This window comes from Oncorhynchus keta, chromosome 1 (assembly GCF_023373465.1).
Source record: "Oncorhynchus keta strain PuntledgeMale-10-30-2019 chromosome 1, Oket_V2, whole genome shotgun sequence".
Taxonomy (NCBI): domain Eukaryota; kingdom Metazoa; phylum Chordata; class Actinopteri; order Salmoniformes; family Salmonidae; genus Oncorhynchus; species Oncorhynchus keta.
Genome location: NC_068421.1, coordinates 44,378,249 through 44,399,750, shown reverse-complemented (window position 1 = coordinate 44,399,750; position 21,502 = coordinate 44,378,249). Strand labels below are relative to the sequence as shown.

The 21,502-nt window shown below is 45.9% G+C and overlaps 1 protein-coding gene across 1 annotated transcript; it reads left to right on the top strand.

Moving 5' to 3' along the window:
- The first annotated feature begins 14,309 nt into the window (after window positions 1-14,309).
- tbcb (tubulin folding cofactor B) lies at window positions 14,310-19,328 on the top strand. Its single transcript, XM_035773477.2, has 7 exons — window positions 14,310-14,483; window positions 14,697-14,867; window positions 15,016-15,159; window positions 15,515-15,611; window positions 15,898-16,089; window positions 17,007-17,079; window positions 17,241-19,328. The coding sequence occupies exons 2-7, from the start codon at window positions 14,748-14,750 to the stop codon at window positions 17,353-17,355; spliced, it is 741 nt and encodes a 246-aa protein (XP_035629370.1). The 5' UTR covers window positions 14,310-14,483; window positions 14,697-14,747; the 3' UTR covers window positions 17,356-19,328.
- Window positions 19,329-21,502: the final 2,174 nt, after the last annotated feature.

Here is a 21,502-nt window from a genome sequence, read left to right as displayed (position 1 = left end):
CCTTTCAGTGAAATGAACTTACTTACAAGCCCTTAACCAACAATGCAGTTTTAAGAAAAATAAGTGGTAAAAAATAGATGAGTAAAAAATAAAAAAATGATTTAAAGAGCAGCAGTAAAATAACAGTAGCAAAGCTATATACAGGGGGTACCGGTATAGAGTCAATGTGCGGGGGCACCGGTTCATCCAGGTAATTGAGGTAATATGTACATGTAGGTAGAGTTAAAGTGATTATGCATAGATAATAACCAAAGAGTAGCAGTAGCATAAAAGAGTGGGTGTTGGGTGGCGGGACACAATGCAGATTGTAGCCAATGTGCGGGGACACCGGTTAGTCGGAGTAATTGAGGTAGTATGTACATAAATGTATAGTTAAAGTGACTATGCATATATGATAAACAGAGAGTAGCAGCAGCGTAAAAGAGGGGTTGGGGGGGCACAGAATGCAAATAGTCCGGGTAACCACTTTGATTACCTGTTCAGGAGTCTTGTGGCTTTGGGGTAAAAACTGTTGAGAAGCCTTTTGATCCTAAACTTGGCGCTCTGGTACCGCTTGCCATGCGGTAGTAGATAGAACCGTCTATGACTGGGGTGGCTGGTGTCTTTGACAATTTTTAGTGCCTTCCTCTGACACCGCCTGGTGTAGAGGTCCTGGATGGCAGGCAGCTTAGCCCCAGTGATGTACTGGGCCATACGCACTACCCTCTGTAGTGCCTTGCGGTCGGAATCCGAGCAGTTGCCGTACCAGGCAGTGATGCAACCAGTCAGGATGCTCTCAATGTTGCAGCTGTAGAACTTTTTGAGGATCTGAGGACCCATGGCAAATATGTTTTTGTTGTGCCCTCTTCAAGACTGTCTTGGCTGTCACACCCTGATCAGTTTCACCTGTCCTTGTTATTGTCTGCACCCCCTCCTGGTGTCGCTTGTTATCCCTGGAGTATATATCCCTGTGTTTCCTGTCTCTCTTTGCCAGTTCGTCTTGTATGTTCCAAGTCAACCAGCATGTTTTTCCCGTGCTCCTGTCTTTTCTATTCTCTTTAATTAGTCCTCCTGGTTTTGACCCTTGCCTGTTTTCTGGACTCTGTACCTGCCTGCCTGACCATTCTGCCTGCCCTGACCTCGAGCCTGTCTGCCACACTGTACTTCCTGGACTCTGAACTGATTTTGACCTTTTGCCTGTCCACGACTATTCTCTTACCTACCCCTTTTGGATCTAATAAATATCAAAGACTCAAACCATCTGCTTCCCGTGTCTGCATCTGGGTCTCGGCTTGTGCCCTTATAGTACAAACTGGCCATGACAGACCCAGCAGACGTGGACCAGCTCCGCTATACTGTCTCTGTGCAGGGAGTCATCATTGGGAGGCATGAGGAGCTACTGCTGGACCTTTTGGAAGGGCTTCGTTCCTTGATGGAACGTCACAACCAAGGGTTCAAGGCTATCATGGAACAAATCAATGATTTAACTCATAGGCAGCCTGCCACCTCCGAGACCTCCCAACCACCCAGTACTATTGTACAGCCGACCCCGGCTCCCCGACAACCCCGCTTACCTCCTCCGGAGCGATATTCTGGAGATCCTGGAACTTGCCAGGGTTTTCTTTCTCAGTGCTCCCTTGTTTTTGAGCTGCAGCCATCTTCGTTCCCTTCGGACCCGTCGAAGATAGCAAATATTATTACGCTAAAGTCAGCAAGAGTGCTCTCCTGGGCTATGGCAGTTTTGGGAGCAACAATCCACCATTTGTTGTCATCATGGTAGAGGTGAGGAAGGTATTTGATTCTCCGGTATCTGGGAGAGGGGCGGCCAGTAAACTTCTTGAATTACGTCAAACCTCCCGTAGTGTGGGGAGCAACTGTTGGAAGACAAGGATGTAGAACACGTTTCCTTATCGCTCCTGAGTTAGTGACCATATTTATATATTTAACCTTACGAAATTGTATATATTTTGGTTTGGCCAGGCGTCTGAAGTGAGCCCTAAACAATTCAGATCAAGTTTGAGAAATGTAAGTTTGTAATGTCGTCTACTCGGCCAAAAACTGAGTCTGCAAGAGCAGGCCGCAGCAAGCCCGTGCCCTTTCTTGATTCACCCCCGCCACTGGATGCTGCTAATGCCGGCCTCACGGAAACACTGACTGTGGAGATGCTACAATCTGTGATAGGCACCCTCAAAACCGATATTTTCAGCAAAATTGACTCTCTCTCTACCAATCTCAAGTCCGAGATATCAATGGTCAAAGATGAGCTTAAAAAAATATATTGAGAGTATACAAAGTAAGCTTGACGCACATGAAGTGGCCTTATCGGAGCTGGAGCGAGGTGCTACAGACCACAGCACTCGCATTAGCGAGCTAGAGGCTAACATTTACAACATTAACAACTAGGGTGGCATACCTCGACAATAGATGTGAAGATATGGAAAGTAGAATGCGGAGGAACAACATTAGTCTACTGGGAATAACTGAGGGAGTGGAGGGCCCAAAACCCACGGAGTTCATGGCCCAGCTGCTACAGGAGCTGCTCGGTCTGGAGGAGAAGCCACTTCTAGACCGGGCCCACCGCACTCTGCGTAGCCAACCCTGGGATGGAGAACCCCCGCGACCATTTGTCATCAGGGTGCTTTTCTTTCACGTCCGCAATGACATACTGAGGAGACCGGAAGAAGCATCCTTTCTCCTCTCCAAGGGTAAAAGAGTCTCGATATTTGCGGACTACACCACAGCTGTGGCTAAGAAGCGGGCTAGCATTGGAGCTGTGAAGCATCAGCTACGCGCCTGCCCGGGCGGTTGTTTTTCAGCCTCATCTACCCTGCGGTTCTGAAACTGACTTTACGAGACGGCTCCACGCACAGATTCGAGGACCCGGCTTTAGCGGCCGATTTCATCAACAAGAACGTGAAAGCGGCTGTTGTACCGCATGGTGTGGAACAAATGGTTGTTTAGCTGATCTTCTTAGCAGGCCGGCTGGCAGACTGGTTGGCAAGCTGAGCCAACTTTGCTGGGTTCATCGACATTTGAATGTCACTCTCTTTTATTTATTTTTATTTCCAAAGCAGGTTGCCACCTCTAATGCCAATATCTGTCTGTTTTCATGGCTCAGCCGTAGTTTTTCCATCAGTATTGCTGTTAAACCTCTCTTAACCAAGGTTTGTTTTCTGTAGACTCTACTGGGGACTGATCTATGTATGTTTGGCTTACTTTGGTTAAATGGTCACAAATCTCAGGTAGCACAGAGTAAGCGTTATCATGCTTTGCTCTAAACTTTTTTTGTATTTAGGGTTTTGCTTGCATCTCAGTTGGGGAGATGCTTTGGCAAGGGAGGGTGTGAGGGAAGGGGTTTTTCCCTCTATTTGTATATAGTTTTTATGTGTTTTTTTGTGCTTCGTCGCTTGTCTTTTGTTTTTGAAATTTGAGCTTTTAGGTTCAACTAGGATATTTAGTTTACATTGTATCTTGTCCTTTACACATTCTCTCTCTCTGAAGACATGACTCAGCCTAGTGTAGCCCATCCGGCTGGAGGAAGTGGCTTTAATTTTCTTACTTGGAACTACAGGGGCATAAATAACCCAGTTAAACGTAGTAAGGTGCTACACCACCTTCATCAATTGAAAGCTCACATCATCTTTCCCCAAGAAACGCATCTGAAGGTATCGCAACACTCAAGTCTCTGGTGCAGATGGGTGGGTCAGGTGTTTCATTCCTCATTTCAGAGTAAGGCAAGAGGGGTGGCTATCTTACTTCACAGATCGGTACCTTTTACATGTTCTAATGTGATCGCAGATCCCCATGGAAGATGCATAATTGTCAGTGGTAGGCTGCTCAATACGAATGTACTTCTTGTTAATATTAATGCTCCTAATTGGGACAATGGGGATTTTTTTCAAATCGGTTTTCTCTACACTCCCAAATATGTCTTCTCTGATGTTGATCTTAGGCGTTGACTTTAAGTGTTGGTTAGACCCACATTTGGATCGATCCTCCACTAAACCACCCACCTTAACAACCTCACCTAGAGTTGTCCGAACCTTTGTCTGAATTCGCAGTCTCAGATCCTTGGAGAATGTTTAATTCGTCTGAAAAAGCATACTCTTTTTTTTTCTCATCGGTTCACCACACTTTTACACGCATAGACTACTTCCTTGTAGATGACAGGCTTCTCCATTCCATATCTTCATGTTCATATAATCCGAGTGTTGTATCTGACCACGCCCCTATTACTATGGAAGCAGTCTTTCAAACTGTTGACAATCTGCGACCGCCTTGGTGGCTAAATACTCAACTGCTCAGTAATGAACACTTTTGTTTTGAGTCAAAGCGACTTTTTCATGATTACAAATAGAACCCCAAACATCTCTGCGTCTACTCTGGGAAACTGTCAAATCTTATATCAGAGGTGAAATTATTTCCTACACCGCACATGAGAACAAACTGAAAAGGGATAGGCTATCTATGTTAACACGCTGTATTGCCCAATTATTTATAAGGAACGTTTAACTTAAAAAACAAAAAACAAAGACCCTCTTGACTGTGTATCACACCGTCCAATTAGCCTGCTAAATGTTGACTATAAAATTCTAGCCAGACTTCTGGCAAGGCGTCTGGAAACACTCCTCCCATCAATTATCTCTCCGGATCAAACAGGATTTATTAAAAATAGACACTCGTTCTTCAATCTTCGATGATTATTTAATATTATATATATGTCACGAGTCCGACCGAGGGTGTTTCCCCTTCCCGGGCGGGTGGAGCTCGGCGGTCGTCGTCACCGGCCTATTAGCTGCCACTGATTGTTTTTCCTCCCCCTCCTTGTATGTTTAGTGTTGCACCTGTTCAGGTTAATTAGTTTGTCTTTATTAGACAGCCGGCCCGCCTGGTTGTTGTGCGGGATTATTTCATTGTATTCTTCGGCTCTGTTGTAAGGTACGTGTTAGTGCCTGGTCGTGATTTTTCCATTGTATTTTTTGATTCCCTGTGTTTGGGAACGTAACTTTTGTGAGCACCCTGTGGTGCGTTGGTGCTATTAAAAGACGCACAGCATTGAACTCTGTCTCCTGCATTTGACTCCACGGTTGCCAGGGGTTTCTGCTTCAGCTGGAGCTATACCTGGCCACCATCAGACCCACTCCCTCAGGAGCAGAGAGGGTGAGTGTCCTCATCTCCTGCTCACGGGTTGTGCTCTGGAGTGGGCGAGCGCAGTCTGGAATGGCCCAGACTCAGCACGGGAGCACTACACAGAGTTTTCCTGCCGCTTCCGTGCCGTGTTTGATCACCCTCTAGACGGCCGAGCCGTGGGAGAACGACTATTTCATCTCAGGCAGGAGAGGAGGAGCGCCCAGGATTACGCGCTGGAGTTCCGGACCTTGGCAGCCGGATCTGAGTGGAACGACAGGGCCCTTATGGACCACTACAGGTGTAGTCTCCGAGAGGACGTCCGCCGGGAGCTAGCGTGTCGGGACACCACTCTGTCACTGGATCAGCTGATTGACATCAAATCAAATCCAATTTGATTTATATAGCCCTTCGTACATCAGCTGATATCGCAAAGTGCTGTACAGAAACCCAGCCTAAAACCCCAAACAGCAAGCAATGCAGGTGTAGAAGCATGGTGGCTAGGACAAACTCCCTAGAAAGGCCAAAACCTAGGAAGAAACCTAGAGAGGAACCAGGCTATGTGGGGTGGCCAGTCCTCTTCTGGCTGTGTCGGGTGGAGATTATAACAGAACATGGCCAAGATGTTCAAATGTTCATAAATGACCAGCATGGTCAAATAATAACAAGGCAGAACAGTTGAAACTGGAGCAGCAGCACAGTCAGGTGGACTGGGGACAGCAAGGAGTCATCATGTCAGGTCGTCCTGGGGCACGGTCCTTGGGCTCAGGTCCTCCGAGAGAGAGAAAGAAAGAAAGAGAGAATTAGAGAGAGCATATGTGGGGTGGCCAGTCCTCTTCTGGCTGTGCCGGGTGGAGATTATAACAGAACATGGCCAAGATGTTCAAATGTTCATAAATGACCAGCATGGTCAAATAATAGTAAGGCAGAACAGTTGAAACTGGAGCAGCAGCATGGCCAGGTGGACTGGGGACAGCAAGGAGTCATCATGTCAGGTCGTCCTGGGGCACGGTCCTTGGGCTCAGGTCCTCCGAGAGAGAGAAAGAAAGAAAGAGAGAATTAGAGAGAGCATATGTGGGGTGGCCAGTCCTCTTCTGGCTGTGCCGGGTGGAGATTATAACAGAACATGGCCAAGATGTTCAAATGTTCATAAATGACCAGCATGGTCAAATAATAGTAAGGCAGAACAGTTGAAACTGGAGCAGCAGCATGGCCAGGTGGACTGGGGACAGCAAGGAGTCATCATGTCAGGTAGTCCTGGGGCATGGTCCTAGGGCTCAGGTCTTCCGAGAGAGAGAATGAAAGAAGGAGAGAATTAGAGAACGCACACTTAGATTCACACAGGACACCGAACAGGACAGGAGAAGTACTCCGTTGCCCGGTATCCCTACAGCCCTACAGACTGCGGAGGCATTATTCACCCATGTCTTTCGGCACTACGGGGTGCCGGAGGACATCGTTTCTGGGATCGGGGCCCCCAATTCACGCCTCGGGTATGGAGAGCGTTCATGGAACGCTTGGGGGTCTCTGTCAGCCTGACCTCCGGTTATCACCCGAGAGTAATGGGCAGGTGGAGAGAATGAACCAGGAGGCGGGTAGGTTTCTGCGGTCGTATTGCCAGGATCGGCCAGGGGAGTGGGCACGATACATTCCCTGGGCTGAAATGGCTCAGAACTCACTACGCCACTCCTCTACTAACGTGTCCCCTTTTCAGTGTGTGTTGGGGTACCAGCCGGTCCTGGCACCATGGCATCCGAGCCAGACCGAGGCTCCTGCGGTGGAGGAATGGGTACAGCGCTCCAAGGAGACCTGGATGGCCGTCCAGGAATCTCTGCGACAAGCGAGTGGACGGCAGAAGAGGAGTCCACCGCAGTGAGGCCCCCGTGTTTGTACCGGGACAGGGTCTGGCTCTCGACCCGAAACCTACCTCTCCGCTTGCCCTACCGGAAGCTGGGTCCGCAGTATGTAGGGCCCTTTAAAGTCCTGAGGAGAATAAACGAGGTGTGTTATCGATTACAACTCCCTTCCTATTATCGTATTAACCCCTCGTTTCATGTGTCTCTCCTCAGGCCGGTGGTAGCTGGTCCCCTGCAGGACAGTGAGGTGCCGGAGGTCCCCCCCTCTGGACATTGAGGGGTCCCAGTATACGATCCGGGCCATTCTAGACTCAAGACGCCGGGTGAGGGGCCTGCAGTACCTCGTGGACTGGGAGGGGTACGGTCCGGAGGAGAGGTGCTGGGTACTTCACGTCTCGGGTATGGAGAGCGTTCATGGAACGCTTGGGGGTCTCTGTCAGCCTGACCTCCGGTTATCACCCGAGAGTAATGGGCAGGTGGAGAGAATGAACCAGGAGGTGGGTAGGTTTCTGCGGTCGTATTGCCAGGATCGGCCAGGGGAGTGGGCACAATACATTCCCTGGGCTGAAATGGCTCAGAACTCACTACGCCCACTCCTCTACTAACGTGTCCCCTTTCAGTGTGTGTGGGGTACCAGCCGGTCCTGGCACCATGGCATCCGAGCCAGACCGAGGCTCCTGCGGTGGAGGAATGGGTACAGCGCTCCAAGGAGACCTGGATGGCCGTCCAGGAATCTCTGCGACAAGCGAGTGGACGGCAGAAGAGGAGTCCACCGCAGTGAGGCCCCCGTGTTTGTACCGGGACAGGGTCTGGCTCTCGACCCGAAACCTACCTCTCCGCTTGCCCTACCGGAAGCTGGGTCCGCAGTATGTAGGGCCCTTTAAAGTCCTGAGGAGAATAAACGAGGTGTGTTATCGATTACAACTCCCTTCCTATTATCGTATTAACCCCTCGTTTCATGTGTCTCTCCTCAGGCCGGTGGTAGCTGGTCCCCTGCAGGACAGTGAGGTGCCGGAGGTCCCCCCCTCTGGACATTGAGGGGTCCCCGGCGTATACGATCCGGGCCATTCTGGACTCAAGACGCCGGGTGAGGTGCCTGCAGTACCTCGTGGACTGGGAGGGGTACGGTCCGGAGGAGAGGTGCTGGGTACCGGTGGGGGACATCTTGGATCCATCCATGTTGAGGGATTTCCATCGCCTCCATCCGAATCGCCCTGCGCCTCGTCCTCCGGGGCGACCTCGAGGCCGGTGTCGGCGCACTGCGGGAGCCGCGCGTCAGGGGGGGGGTACTGTCACGAGTCCGACCGAGGGTGTTTCCCCTTCACCGGCGGGTGGAGCTCGGCGGTCGTCGTCACCGGCCTATTAGCTGCCACTGATTGTTTTTCCTCCCCCTCCTTGTATGTTTAGTGGTAGCACCTGTTCAGGTTAATTAGTTTGTCTTTATTAGACAGCCGGCCCGCCTGGTTGTTGTGCGGGATTATTTCATTGTATTCTTCGGCTCTGTTGTAAAGGTACGTGTTAGTGCCTGGTCGTGATTTTTTCCATTGTATTTTTTGATTCCCTGTGTTTGGGAACGTAACTTTTGTGAGCACCCTGTGGTGCGTTGGTGCTATTAAAAGACGCACAGCATTGAACTCTGTCTCCTGCATTTGACTCCACACCCATGACACCCGGAGCATTACAATATAATCCTTCTGTCGCCAATACCTCCGACGCCATTATATCCCTGGATGCGGAGAAAGCGTTTGACCGGGTGGAATGGAAATACCTTTTTACACTCTACATAAACTCTGCTTTGGCACCAAATTCATGACGCTGGGCTGGACTTGGATAAGACTTCTGTACTCGCTGTACTGCAGGTGTATTATTATATACATCCAACCTTTCTGTCTATGTTCCTGCTGCTCTTGCCACATTTGCATCCTTCGGTCACTTATCAGGGTATAAACTGAATCTCAGTAAAAGCGAATTGATGCCGCTTAATATGGCCACAAAGAAATCCCCTTTACATAACTTGCCATTTAAAATTGCCCACAGTAGTTTTATTTACCTCGGGAGTACATGTCACAATCAGATTTGAAAACCTTTTTCAAGCCAACTTTGCTCCTCTTTAACCCGTACTAAGGACGATTTGGAGTGCTGGTCTTTGCTACACCTCTTCTTAGTCGCAATAACTAATTCTATTAACATGAATACTCTCCCTAAATTCTTATATCTCTATCAGTGCCTTCCGATTTTTTTCTTCCCAAAAGATTTTTCAAAAGATCGACGGCCTAATACTACCCTTTATATGGGTAGTATACAGCTTTTGCAGAGACCCATACCAGACGGTGGTCTAGTTCTACCGGATTTCAGATTCTATTATTGGCCGCTAACCTTAGGATCATTCAGTACTGGTTGCAGAGCAGAGATATTCACACCTCCAATTTGGCCGCCTCATCTATACCGGCATCATTGTCTTCCCTCGCTCACTCCACCGTTACAGGCCCTTACTCCTCCTTCACCTAAAATATATGTGTCAAAACAACATTGAAGATCTGGAATCAATTTAGGTGCCACTTTGGGTTTCAGACAACCTCTTCTTTGGATCCGGTGGCCTCAAACCCATCTTTCCCCCCATCTATGGTTAATGGTGCTTTCTCACCATGGTCTAGTCTCGGTATTAAAAGATTTAGAGATCTGTATATTAACAATACATTTAGTACGTTTGAACAATTATCAGCTAAATTTGGTCTCCCAGACATCATTTATTTAGGTTCTTACAAGTCCGGAGTTACGTCCACAGCATAGATCTAGGATTCCCCACCCTTCCTGATGAAACACAGTTTGACACATTTCTTATCCCACTTTCTACTCTGAAAGGCACCGTGTCAATAATCTATAGTCAAATTTGCTCACTACAAACCATCTCATTAAACAATATTAAATCCTCATGGGAGGAGGAACTGGGTGAGGAAATATCTGATGAACTATGGGAAGGGGCACTCAAAAGGGTACATCGCTCTTCTATTTGCGCTCGACACGGTCTCATTCAATGCAATCTCATTCATAGGGCCCCCTGGACCAAAGCAAGATTAACCAAAATTTACAAGGATGTGAACCCTAATTGTGTACGATGTAATCGGTCTCCTGCTAATCATGTACACATGTTTTGGTGTTGCCCATCTCTTGTTGGTTTCTGGAAAGACATATTTAACACACTCTCAGAATTAAGCGGGAAACACAGATCGAGCCAGACCCTTTTATTGCACTATTTGGGGTTTCCTTACCCACAATACAATCGACCAAAATGAATAAGGATGTAATTGCCTTTGTCACTTTGTTAGCGAGACGATTAATTTTACTTAGATGGAAATCCTCTGTACCCCCTTTTCATGCTCGTTGGATTAAATCCGTTTTGAATTGCATAAAGCTGGAAGAAATTAAACACACGCTCAATGGGTCTGTAGACAAATTCTATGCAATGTGGGCTCTCTTCTTTTCTTATGTTAAACAGCTACATTTCCCTGCAGTTCCAGAGTGATGTATATTTATATCTTGGTGATGGAAGAGGCCTGGTATGTGCATAAACGACATCTCGGATGTTTAGGACTGTATTATCTGTGCTTGTTGACCTATAACAATTGTATCAAAATATACATCATTTTTTTCCTGTGTTTTCCTTATATTTTATTTATTTGTTTTTGTACTTTTATGTCTCTCTCTGTCTCTTTTTTGCTGTCTTTGATGTGTTGTTTTATATTACTACCAAATAACTTACAAGTGCAATTATTTTGTACATGCTGGTGTTGACAATTCAATAAACAATGTAAAACAAAACAATAACAAAAAAACTCCGTAGTGTGGCAGACTACGCGGTTGATTTTCGCACGTTGGCCCCGAGAGAGTGCCTGGAATCCGGAGTCTCTTTTCGATCATTTTCTTCACGGATTATCTGAGGTGGTAAAAGATGAGCTAGCAGCTGGAGAGGACCGGTGTACGTCGGCTCCCTCATCGCCCTCACCATCAGAATTGACGGACGCCTAAGGGAACGCAGGAGTGAGAGGAGGTCTGGTCTCGGGCACACTCGTTCATCCGCTATGGCTCGCTCACCTTCCAAGGAATCCGGAAACCCCTGAAGGCTGTTTTCCGAGAGGATCCAAAGCCACCCGAGCTCCCTCGTGAATCATCAACGAAAGGTGAGTTGGATACTCCTGAGCCTATGCAATTGGGAAGAGCTAGGTTATCGGTTGGGGAACGCTCACGTAGGCTGAGTTCAAACTGTTGTCTGTTCTGTGGAGGGGCAGGACTTTAGGAAACCATTGTCTCTGGTGGGTACAAGTACTCTGGTGAGCCAGACTGGGAGTTCCCTAATTCCCATCGCCTGCAAACATTTTGTTTGTGCTTTTACTGTTGGGAGACCAATCTAAGTCTCTCCGAGTGCTCATTGACTCTGGGGCTGATGAGTTTTATGGATGCCACTATTGTTTCTGAGCTTGGTATTCCCACTCAACCTCTCTCGGTTCCCATGGATGCTAGGGCGCTGGACGGCCGCTCAATAGGTAGCGTCACCCATAGTACTGTGTCCGTTCATATACGGGTTTCAGGTAACCACTGTGAGACCATCCAGTTCCTCCTCATTGCAAGTCCCCGTGTTCCAGTTGTCTTGGGATTTTCATGGTTTAGGGTAATGTCCAGATGGATCCTGGAAAGGTGAAAGCAGTGGTGGATTGGCCTCAACCTACGTCCAGGGTGCAGTTGCAACGATTCCTTGGCTTTGCTAACTTCTACCGCCGTTTCATTCGGGGTTACAGCACCCTGGCAGCCCCGCTCTCGGCACTCACCTCCCCCAAAGTACCATTCACATGGTCTCCAGCTGTCGACATAGCCTTTGTGGACCTGAAGCATCAGTTCACAACAGCAACCATCCTCATTCATCCGGACCCGTCTTGTCAATTTATTGTAGAGGTTGATGCTTCTGACGTTGGAGTGGGGACCATCCTGTCCCAGCGATCTGCCCAGGACCAAAAGCTTCATCCTTGTGCCTTCCTGTCCCATCGTCTCAATCCTGCAGCGAGGGAACTACGACGTAGGCAACCGAGAACTCCTGGCGGTCAAGATAGCGTTGGAAGAGTGGAGGCACTGGCTGGAAGGAGCAAAACAGCCATTCTTGGTCTGGACCGACCATAACAATTTGGAATATCTCTGTACAGCCAAGCACCTTACCTCCAGGCAGGCTCGGTGGGCTCTCTTGCTTACTAGATTCAACTTCACCATTTCCTACCGCCCAGGGTCCAAAATGTTAATCCTGACGCCCTCTCCCGCCTATAAAGTTCCTCTGCCACACCCTCTGTCTCAGAAACCATTCTCCCTACCTCATGCCTTGCAGCCACAGTGGTTTGGGGTATTGGGTCCCTGGTTCGTAAGGGCACAACGCTCCCACGTGTCTAGGATTAAGCCCTTGTCTCACAGTCCTTTGTCTTCTGTCCCCAAGCCCACCCCCCTCCCATTGTCATCGATGACCATCCGGCATACACAGTGAGATGTATTCTGGGTGTTTGACCGAGGGGCAGAGTTTTCCAGTACCTGGTTGACTGGGAAGTAGAGGTGCTGGGTTTCTGCTAGACATCCTGGATCCAGCCCTCATCACCCTGGTCAATCAGGTGTGCGCCCAGGTAGAACGCCCGGTGGCGTCCCTAGAGGGGGGTTACTGTCACACACTGATCAGTTTCACCTGTCCTTGTTATTGTCCCCACCTCCTCCAGGTGTCACTTGTTATCCCTGGCGTTTATATCCCTGTGTTTTCTGTCCCTCTGTGCCAGTTCGTCTTGTATGTTCCAAGTCAACCAGTGTGTTTTTCCCGTGCTCCTGCCTTTTTCTATTTTCTTTTACTAGTCCCCCTGGTTTTGACCCTTGCCTGTTTTCTGGATTCTGTACCCGCCTGCCTGACCATTCTGCCTGCCCTGACCTCGAGCCTGTCTGCCACACTGTACTTCCTGGACTGAACTGGTTTTGACCTTTTGCCTGTCCACGACCATTCTCTTACCTACCCCTTTTGGATGTAATAAATATCAAAGACTCAAATCTGCCTCCCGTGTCTGCATCTGGGTCACGCTTTGTGCCCTTATATTGGCGGGTTTGGACCGTGATAGATTTGTTGGTGATGTGGCCACCAAGGAACTTGAAGTTCTCAACCTGCTCCACTACAGCCCCATTGATGAGAATGGGGGGCGTGCTCGATCCTCCTTTTCCTGTAGTCCACAATCATCTCCTTTGTCTTGATCAAGTCGAAGGAGAGGTTGTTATCCTGGCACCACACGGCCAGGTCTCTGACCTCCTCCCTATAGGCTGTCTCATCGTTGTCGGTGTTGTGTTGGCGGCGAATGCAGATGATTGTGTGTATGATAATGAGTTCCCTGGAGAATGAAGAGTGTGATAAAGTGAGAGAGATGGTATGTGTGTGTGTGACAGAGAGTGTTTTACAGCACGTACACCTGGATGTGCAGACAGACAGAGTGTGATGAGGCAAGGCCAAACACCCCTATCTCAACTTGAAACAGGAATGGTAAACTTTTCCTCTAGGGGTGGAGGTAGTGGGGAGGCGGTCTGGCTTCTGGCTGCACCCCATACTCCTTTCTTTGATCTTGTCTTTTCTGACCATACAAGCCCTCAAACTCCCACTCTCAGCCCAAAATTCTAATTTGATGCACAGATGCTATTTTATGTTCCTGTCTGATCTGTTTATTTCCCACTCACACATCCATGAATAGATATTGGAGTAGACAACCATTATATGTCAAAGGCAGGGCCTGGTAATAACTTTTCAAAGGTAAGAATGTGTCTCTTTCTCACTGTGATTAATATGTCATAGAGCAGTTAACACCTTAGCAAAGAATCAAATTATTCTGCACATGAAATATATATATTAATTCAATCAATCAATAGACTAACTTCAAAATATTTCAATGCACAATTTTATTTGCTTTCATCGCAATTCAACGTTGTTTGTAACAATGTAGCTAACTAACATTGCATGACTTTGTCACAAAACTAAACATTTGGGCTTTATAGGGCTTATAGCGCCACTGTGTGGATACAATTGATACTTCTATTATTTGGGCGTGGCACTTTCACGCAAAACCCCGCATTGATTCCTACATTGATGATTGGTTACTAATCATGAAAGGCCACTTCTATCAACATGATTGACGTGCCTACGTAGGCATCCCAATGCCTTTCTTTCTGTTACGGCATCTTAGAAATGTGCTACCCATTGGTCAACCTAAAATACACACCCAACATTTTAATGACATGACTGGTTCCCTGCGGTTGTGGGCGGGTAGAAGGTTCCAGAACTGGGCGTAGAATGATCTGTGGGTGGTGTCGTTTGAAGTGAACAACACATCCGCCAGCCACCCTTCTCCCATCGGTTCACTGAGATTACAGCACATGGTCCCTGGATTGATTTAGCCTAAAAACACCCAGTTATTTGATAGTAGCTACTTATTTATAGAGATCGTCAAGAAAAGTGCAGAAGGACAGGTAAATATTTGTGGAAGGACTCACGTTAGCTAGCGAACTTTGTTTAGTTTGCTGCGTGCATGCTAGTTAGCTACTGTAGCTAGCTAGTTCTCCTTTTCTAAACTGTGAACTTTGTATCTGACTAGCCGTGTTGAAAGCCATTTGCAACTGTTGTGTACTATTTATTTAGGTTAAGAATGTTAACTGACTAACTGTTATTTGTAATTTATGCAGTGTTCGTTGTTGCCTGAATAAGTTAAACACCGGCGAAACGAAAGCTTGAAAATGGACGGTGGCGTGACGGTCATCACCAATCCCACGGTGTCGGTGCGGCTGACCAGTACCATCAGTTCGTTCGAGGTGAATAAACGATATAACAGGGGAATCACCATCGCCGAATTCAAGGTAAGTTGTCGGTAATTTGTCCTTCGGGCCTCTGAATCTTAATGATGTAGCAATTGCCCCTCTGCACTGCAGACACTAAGACCACAGGCGTATCACAGCCTGTGGCCATGTGATGCAGTTTCTCGGTTTCCATTTTTTTCCCCTCTAGGGTAAATTGGAGATGGTTGTGGGTACCCCGGCCTCCAGCATGGAACTGCAGCTTTTCAGTACCACTGACAAGTTCATGCAGAAACTAGATGACAACGAGGCCCTGCTAGGTTCCTACCCTGTGGATGATGACTGCAAAATTCACGTATGTACTAATGTGCTCAAACACTGCTCACATGGTGTGTCCCCTGTTTACCTTTATTCACACTGGAGTCATGTGTAAGATGTTAGATCTGTTGATGGGGTCTCTTAATCCACAAGTGATTCCAATGCTCACAAGATTGCTGACCACAGCATGACTCTGCTAGCTTCATTGCCAGCCTCTTTCTACATTCGACAAGGTTATATGGTTGCCTTGCCATACTTGTCTTGTTGGGCTAAACGGCGACCAGTTGGTTAAAGGCAGAAACTGACTGGCACCTGTACGATGACTGAGCCATTCTGTTATTTTTTAAATTCAATATGCTGAGTCAGGATGATGGTGAATTCTGTGTGCTTAGGTGATTGACCGCAGTGGAGCCAAGAGCGGAGAGTTCAGTGATCTGTCTAAAGTGGAGAAATTTGAGATTCCAGATGAGGTCTATGAGAAGAGGACAGGTACTGTGAGCTTGCACCATCATCCATCATTCACAGCTAATGCGTACATTTGAAATTGAATCTGAGGCAGTGAAGAAAAGACTTGTTGAGAGCCATTTGCCACTTTCGAGTGCCACAACAGATAACTAGTGATAATTGCTCTCATCTATATCCTGTGTTGCCTTTCAGTTTGAGGTTACATGGCAAAACCTTTCCTCAGTACATTACATACGTAATGATTGAGTGGCAAACTATTACCATTGTAATATGGGGATTTCAAAATGGATTGTCCATATTTCCTCCTCAGATTCTGTAAGGTCATTCATGAAGAAGCAACGCGTTGGTCGCTTCAATGAAGAAGAGACGGCTAAAAAGGAGGCTGAGCTTGCAGCTCGTGAGGCCGAGGAGGAGACTGCTGCTGCTGCCATCGGCGTCGGCAACCGATGCCAAGTGCAGGTTGTTGGGCTACCCACCAAGATTGGCACCGTTATGTATGTTGGTGAGTGAGGTTGAAGCTTATTTTCCACAACAGGATTTAGGCTTGTCTAAACATACTGTTACCATGGTTACTCCGTGGATTATCAGTCTGACTGAAGTCGCCCTAAAAAGATGCAATAGTCTCTACAAGCCAGAGTGTTGAATAATGTATTTCCACCTACTGTACTGGTTGTACATGCTGTTGGTTCTTTTGGCGGTAGGAGGTGGAGATAAGGTATCTACAGGAAAGGGAGAGCGAGACCCTTAAGTAGAATTGAGACTTCAGAAAGTGTTCACACCACTTTACTTTCTCTAAATTGTTGTTACAGCCTGAATTTAAAATGGATTATTATTATTTTTAAATTAAAAAATGTCACTGGCCTACCCCATAATGTCAGTGGAATTGTTTTTAGAAATGTTTTGAAATGAATCCAAATATAAAAGCTGAAATGTCTTTATGGCAAGCCTAAATAAGTTTGTGGAAAACTTATGTCAAATAATAAGTTGTCTTGAATACAAAGTGTTATGTTTGGGGCAAATCGAATACAACACATTACTGAGTACCACTCTCCATATTTTCAAGCATAGTGGTGGCTGCATCATGTTATGGGTATGCTTGTAATTGTTAAGGACTAGGGAGTTTTTTAGGATAAAAAAAATTAACTTAATGCACAGGCTAAATCCTGGAGGAAAATTAGGTTGTCTGCTTTCCACCAGACACTAGGAGCTTAATTCACGTTTCAGCAGGACAAAACCCTATTACACAAGGCCAAATCTACACTGGAGCTGCTTACCAAGACAGTGAATGTTCCTTAGTGGCCTAGTTACAGTTTTTAGTTAAACCTACTGCAACACAACAACATGTGGAATAAGTCAAGGGGTATGAATACTTAAGGCACTCCTTATTCCAACAGAAAACACTTATTTTCTGTCTTGCAGGTACAGTAGATTTCAAGCCGGGTCATTGGGTGGGAGTGAAGTATGACGAGCCTCTTGGGAAACATGATGGCAGGTGAGGGCAACTGGCATAATTTTTGTGACATCACATGGTGTCTGAGAATGTTCACTGTTAAGAGCTACCTTGCATCATGAAGTGTATTTCTTGTATTAGACTTATGGAGTTGTGCAGACAGCATGAAATGTACTTGATGTCTCTTCTCTCTCTTTCCTTAGTGTGAAGGAGAAGCGATACTTTGAATGTGAGAACAAGTACGGTGCGTTTGTCAGGCCCCTGACAGTGACCGTGGGGGACTTCCCAGAGGAAGACTACGGTCTGGATGAGATGTAGAACTGTGATGCTGTCACCCAGTCAAAGGGTGTGGGCAGATGGGTTCAACCAAGGTTCAACTTTGACCTCCAGTCTGACTACGAACGAACCCGGGGCGAGGGACAGTGTCATTGCGATTAACTTTATTTTGTTTTGCGCTGGTCAGGGAGGTATGGGTTGGACAATAGAGAGCTGCAACTGGGTAAGGAGGCAGTATCGCCTAGGACCAAATCTAGTGTAGGTGTTTGATATCAGAATAGAAATTCAGTGCAGAACGTGAGTAAACCGCCATGGGAGGATCTAACCTAGTCAATGTTTCATGTGAACTCTGTTGGAGGGTATGAAGTGGTCCTCTTATGCACCACCTTCCCTTCAGAAGTACCCACTGCCCCCACTCAATTACACTGCTCAATGATGAGTTGTTCCAAGATGGAAAACGACTACTAATATTCTTCACTGGCATTCTATATCAGAGCAGACGGTTGGGTTCCAAATAAAATTCAAGTTTTTTTTCTCCCAATCTGTACATGTACAGTGCATAAAGAAAGTATTCAGACTCCTCAACTTTTTCAGCCTTATTTTAAAACTATAAAACTGCACAGCGTATGTGATCAGAACTAGATTAAGCATACGACACAATTAAACAGACCAATAACAGCAATAAAACAAACATACCAAACAAAACAAGAGACACCCATATTCAGCGAGGTGAATCATTTTGATTCTGAACATTACATATAGAAAAATAATGAAGAGGACTCGAATAAAACCTATAAAACATTTTCCTCAACAATCTACACACAATACCCCATAATGGTTTAGAGAAAACAGGTTTTGGAAATGTTTGCAAATTTATTGAACAGAAACACCTTGTTTACATAAGTAATTTCGCAGTAGTTTTGAAAGTGGCGCTCCTGAGTCAAAACTAGTCCCTGTTTTTGTGTATTGTCATTAATTTTGTGTGATATGAATTTGGAAAATTGTTTGAGGTGTATTTTAAAATTCATCTGTTACAAATCCAATTTGTGCCATATTTTACGAATTTCTTTAAAATCCAGGACTGCTTCTTTAAATGTTTTTTTTTTGTGTGGAATTTACTGGATATTGAATGAGCAGAGTTGAGAAAAGCTCTCGAATTAAAGTACAAAGTCTTTGATGCCTTGTTACAACTACATTGTTGGATGTATTTCATGTGAATGATAACCAGGTGGTCCTACAAGTTCATTTGATCCAGTGGCTTTAGAATGCAAGCGTTCCTAAATTGATGTCCTCCGAATTTTGAGTTGAACCTGAATTGCCCATCACATCCTAGATTCAAATTGAATAATAGGCAGTCATAAAAGCATCACAATGTGAATTATCAACCCAATCCATGGTTCTGTTAAACTTTATAAAATAAATCCCATGCTTTGGAATGCAAGAATTCACACTACAACAAACTATCTAGTTGTTCTGATTAGTGACAGTTTATTTGAATATCTGTTCAATGGTTATTGTACCATAAAGCCCTTTGTTTTTGTGTGTCATGTCCCTGTTCTAGATTCTGGAAAATGTTAAGCTGCTTCTAACGCTCCAACACTTCAAATGTCTGAACACCAGTTATGCACATAGACAGCATGCAGTTCAGACCTAGAGCTCAGCTGACAAGTCACTTTTCAGATGGATGAGATATCTGTGTTTCTACTGAACTTCATTGTACTGCTCCTCATCGCCACTTCAGAGATTGACTCATGAAAGCATGTGATCTGTCATTTGTTAAGTCGCGCATGTAACTGAGCTAGTTTTGGAAGAGAAACTGAATATGAAAGCAAATAATTCATGCATTCCTTTTTTATTTTATTTTTTTCCTCGGCCCTGATTGGTCCATGAATTGCAATCTGTTCTTATGAAATCTCAAAGGTGCTGGTGTTATTTTTGATGTGCCAAAGTGCAATGGTATCTAATGCACAATAAAGTAAAATAAACATACCAGCAGATGTGATGCTCAAGGTGTATTTTACCGATTCTTACTCTGATTCACTATTAGTAGGACAAAAATAAAGTACCTCATGCATGGTGAAAAGAGAGGTAGAAGAGATCTCTAGTCTAGGCAGGGGTTGAAGACTTCATCACACTTTGCAACCTGACAGTTTCGGGATGTGGGACACTGCACAGGAAACTGAGAAGGAATATGGTCAGTGGTTGTAAAAGTACCCAATTGTCATACTTGATACCTGCTCATTGACTTTTGCTCAGCCTTCAACACCATAGTACCCTCCAAGCTCATTACGCTCGGGGTCCTGGGTCTGAACCCCGCCCTGTGCAACTGGGTCCTGGACTTCCTGATGAGCCGCCCCAGGTGGTGAAGGTAGGACACAACACCTCCACTTCGCTGACTAAACACAGGCCCCACAAGGGTGTGTGTTCAGCCTCCTGTACTCTGTTCACCCATGACTGCGTGGCCACACATGCCTCCCATCTATATTATCAAGTTTGCAGACAACATAACAGTTGTAGGCCTCTCTGAAAATGGCAGCCTACAGGGAGGTGAGGGCCCTGGCGGAGTGGTGCCAGGAAAATAACCTCTCCCTGATCATGGACTTCAGGAAAAAGCAGAGAGAGCACGTCCCTATCCACACCGACGGGACCACAGTGGAGAAGGTGAAAAGCTTCAAATTACTCTGCATACACATCACCGACGATCTGAAATGGTCCACCCACACAGGCAGTGTGGTGAAGACCCTCACAAACCTTTACAGATGCACATTTGAGAGCATCCTGTTGGGCTGTATCACCACCTGGTACTGCACTGCCCGCAACCACAGGGCTCTCCAGAGGCATCACCGGGGGCACACTGCCTGCTCTCCAGGACACCTACAGCACACGATGTCACAGGAAGGCCAAAAAGATCATCAAGGACATCAACCACCCAAACCACAGCCTGTTCACCCCGCTACCATCCAGAAGGCGAGGTCAGTACAGGTGCATCAAAGCTGAGACCGAGAGACTGAAAAACAGCTTCTATCTCAAGGCCATCAGACTGTTAAATAGCCATCACTAGTCGGCTACCACCTGGTTACTCAATCCTGCACCTTAGAGACTGCTTGTATTCGGTGCATGTGACAAATAAAGTTAGATTTGATTTGATATACTGTATTCTATTCCACTGTATTTGAGTCAATGCCACTCTGATATTTACTCCATTATTTGATTTAGATTAGTATTTTTATGAATTGTTAGATATTACTGCACTGTTGGAGCTAGAAACACAAGCATTTCACTACACCTGCAATAACATCTGCTAAATATGTGTATGTGACCAATCAAATTAGATTTGATTTGAATAGAAAATGACTGAAGTAAAATTTAAAGTCTCTCAGTAAAATACTATTTGAGTAAAAGTCAAAGTATTTGGTTTTAAATATACTTAAGTATCATCTACAAGACCCTGCTAGGTAAAGTCCCCCCTTATCTCAGCTCGCTGGTCCCCATAGCATCTCCCACCTGTAGCACGCGCTCCAGCAGGTATATCTCTCTGGTCACCCCCAAAACCAATTCTTTCTTTGGCCGCCTCTCCTTCCAGTTCTCTGCTGCCAATGACTGGAACGAACTACAAAAATCTCTGAAACTGGAAACACTTATCTCCCTCACTAGCTTTAAGCACCAACTGTCAGAGCAGCTCACAGATTACTGCACCTGTACATGGCCCACCTATAATTTAGCCCAAACAACTACCTCTTTCCCTACTATATTTTTATTTTTATTTTGCTCCTTTGCACCCCATTATTACATTCTTCCACTGCAAATCTACCATTCCAGTGTTTTACTTGCTATATTGTATTTACTTTGCCACCATGGCCTTTTTTTTTTGCCTTTACCTCCCTTATCTCACCTCATTTGCTCACATCGTACATAAACTTGTTTATACTGTATTATTGACTGTATGTTTGTTTTACTCCATGTGTAACTGTGTCGTATGTGTCGAACTGCTTTGCTTTATCTTGGCCAGGTCGCAATTGTAAATTAGAACTTGTTCTCAACTTGCCTACCTGGTTAAATAAAGGTGAAATAAAAAGTATCATAAGTCAATTGAATTGCTAAAATATACTTAAGTATCAGAAGTAAAAGTATAAATAATTTAAAATTCCTTATATTAAGTAAACCAGACAGCACAATTTTCTTGGTTTGT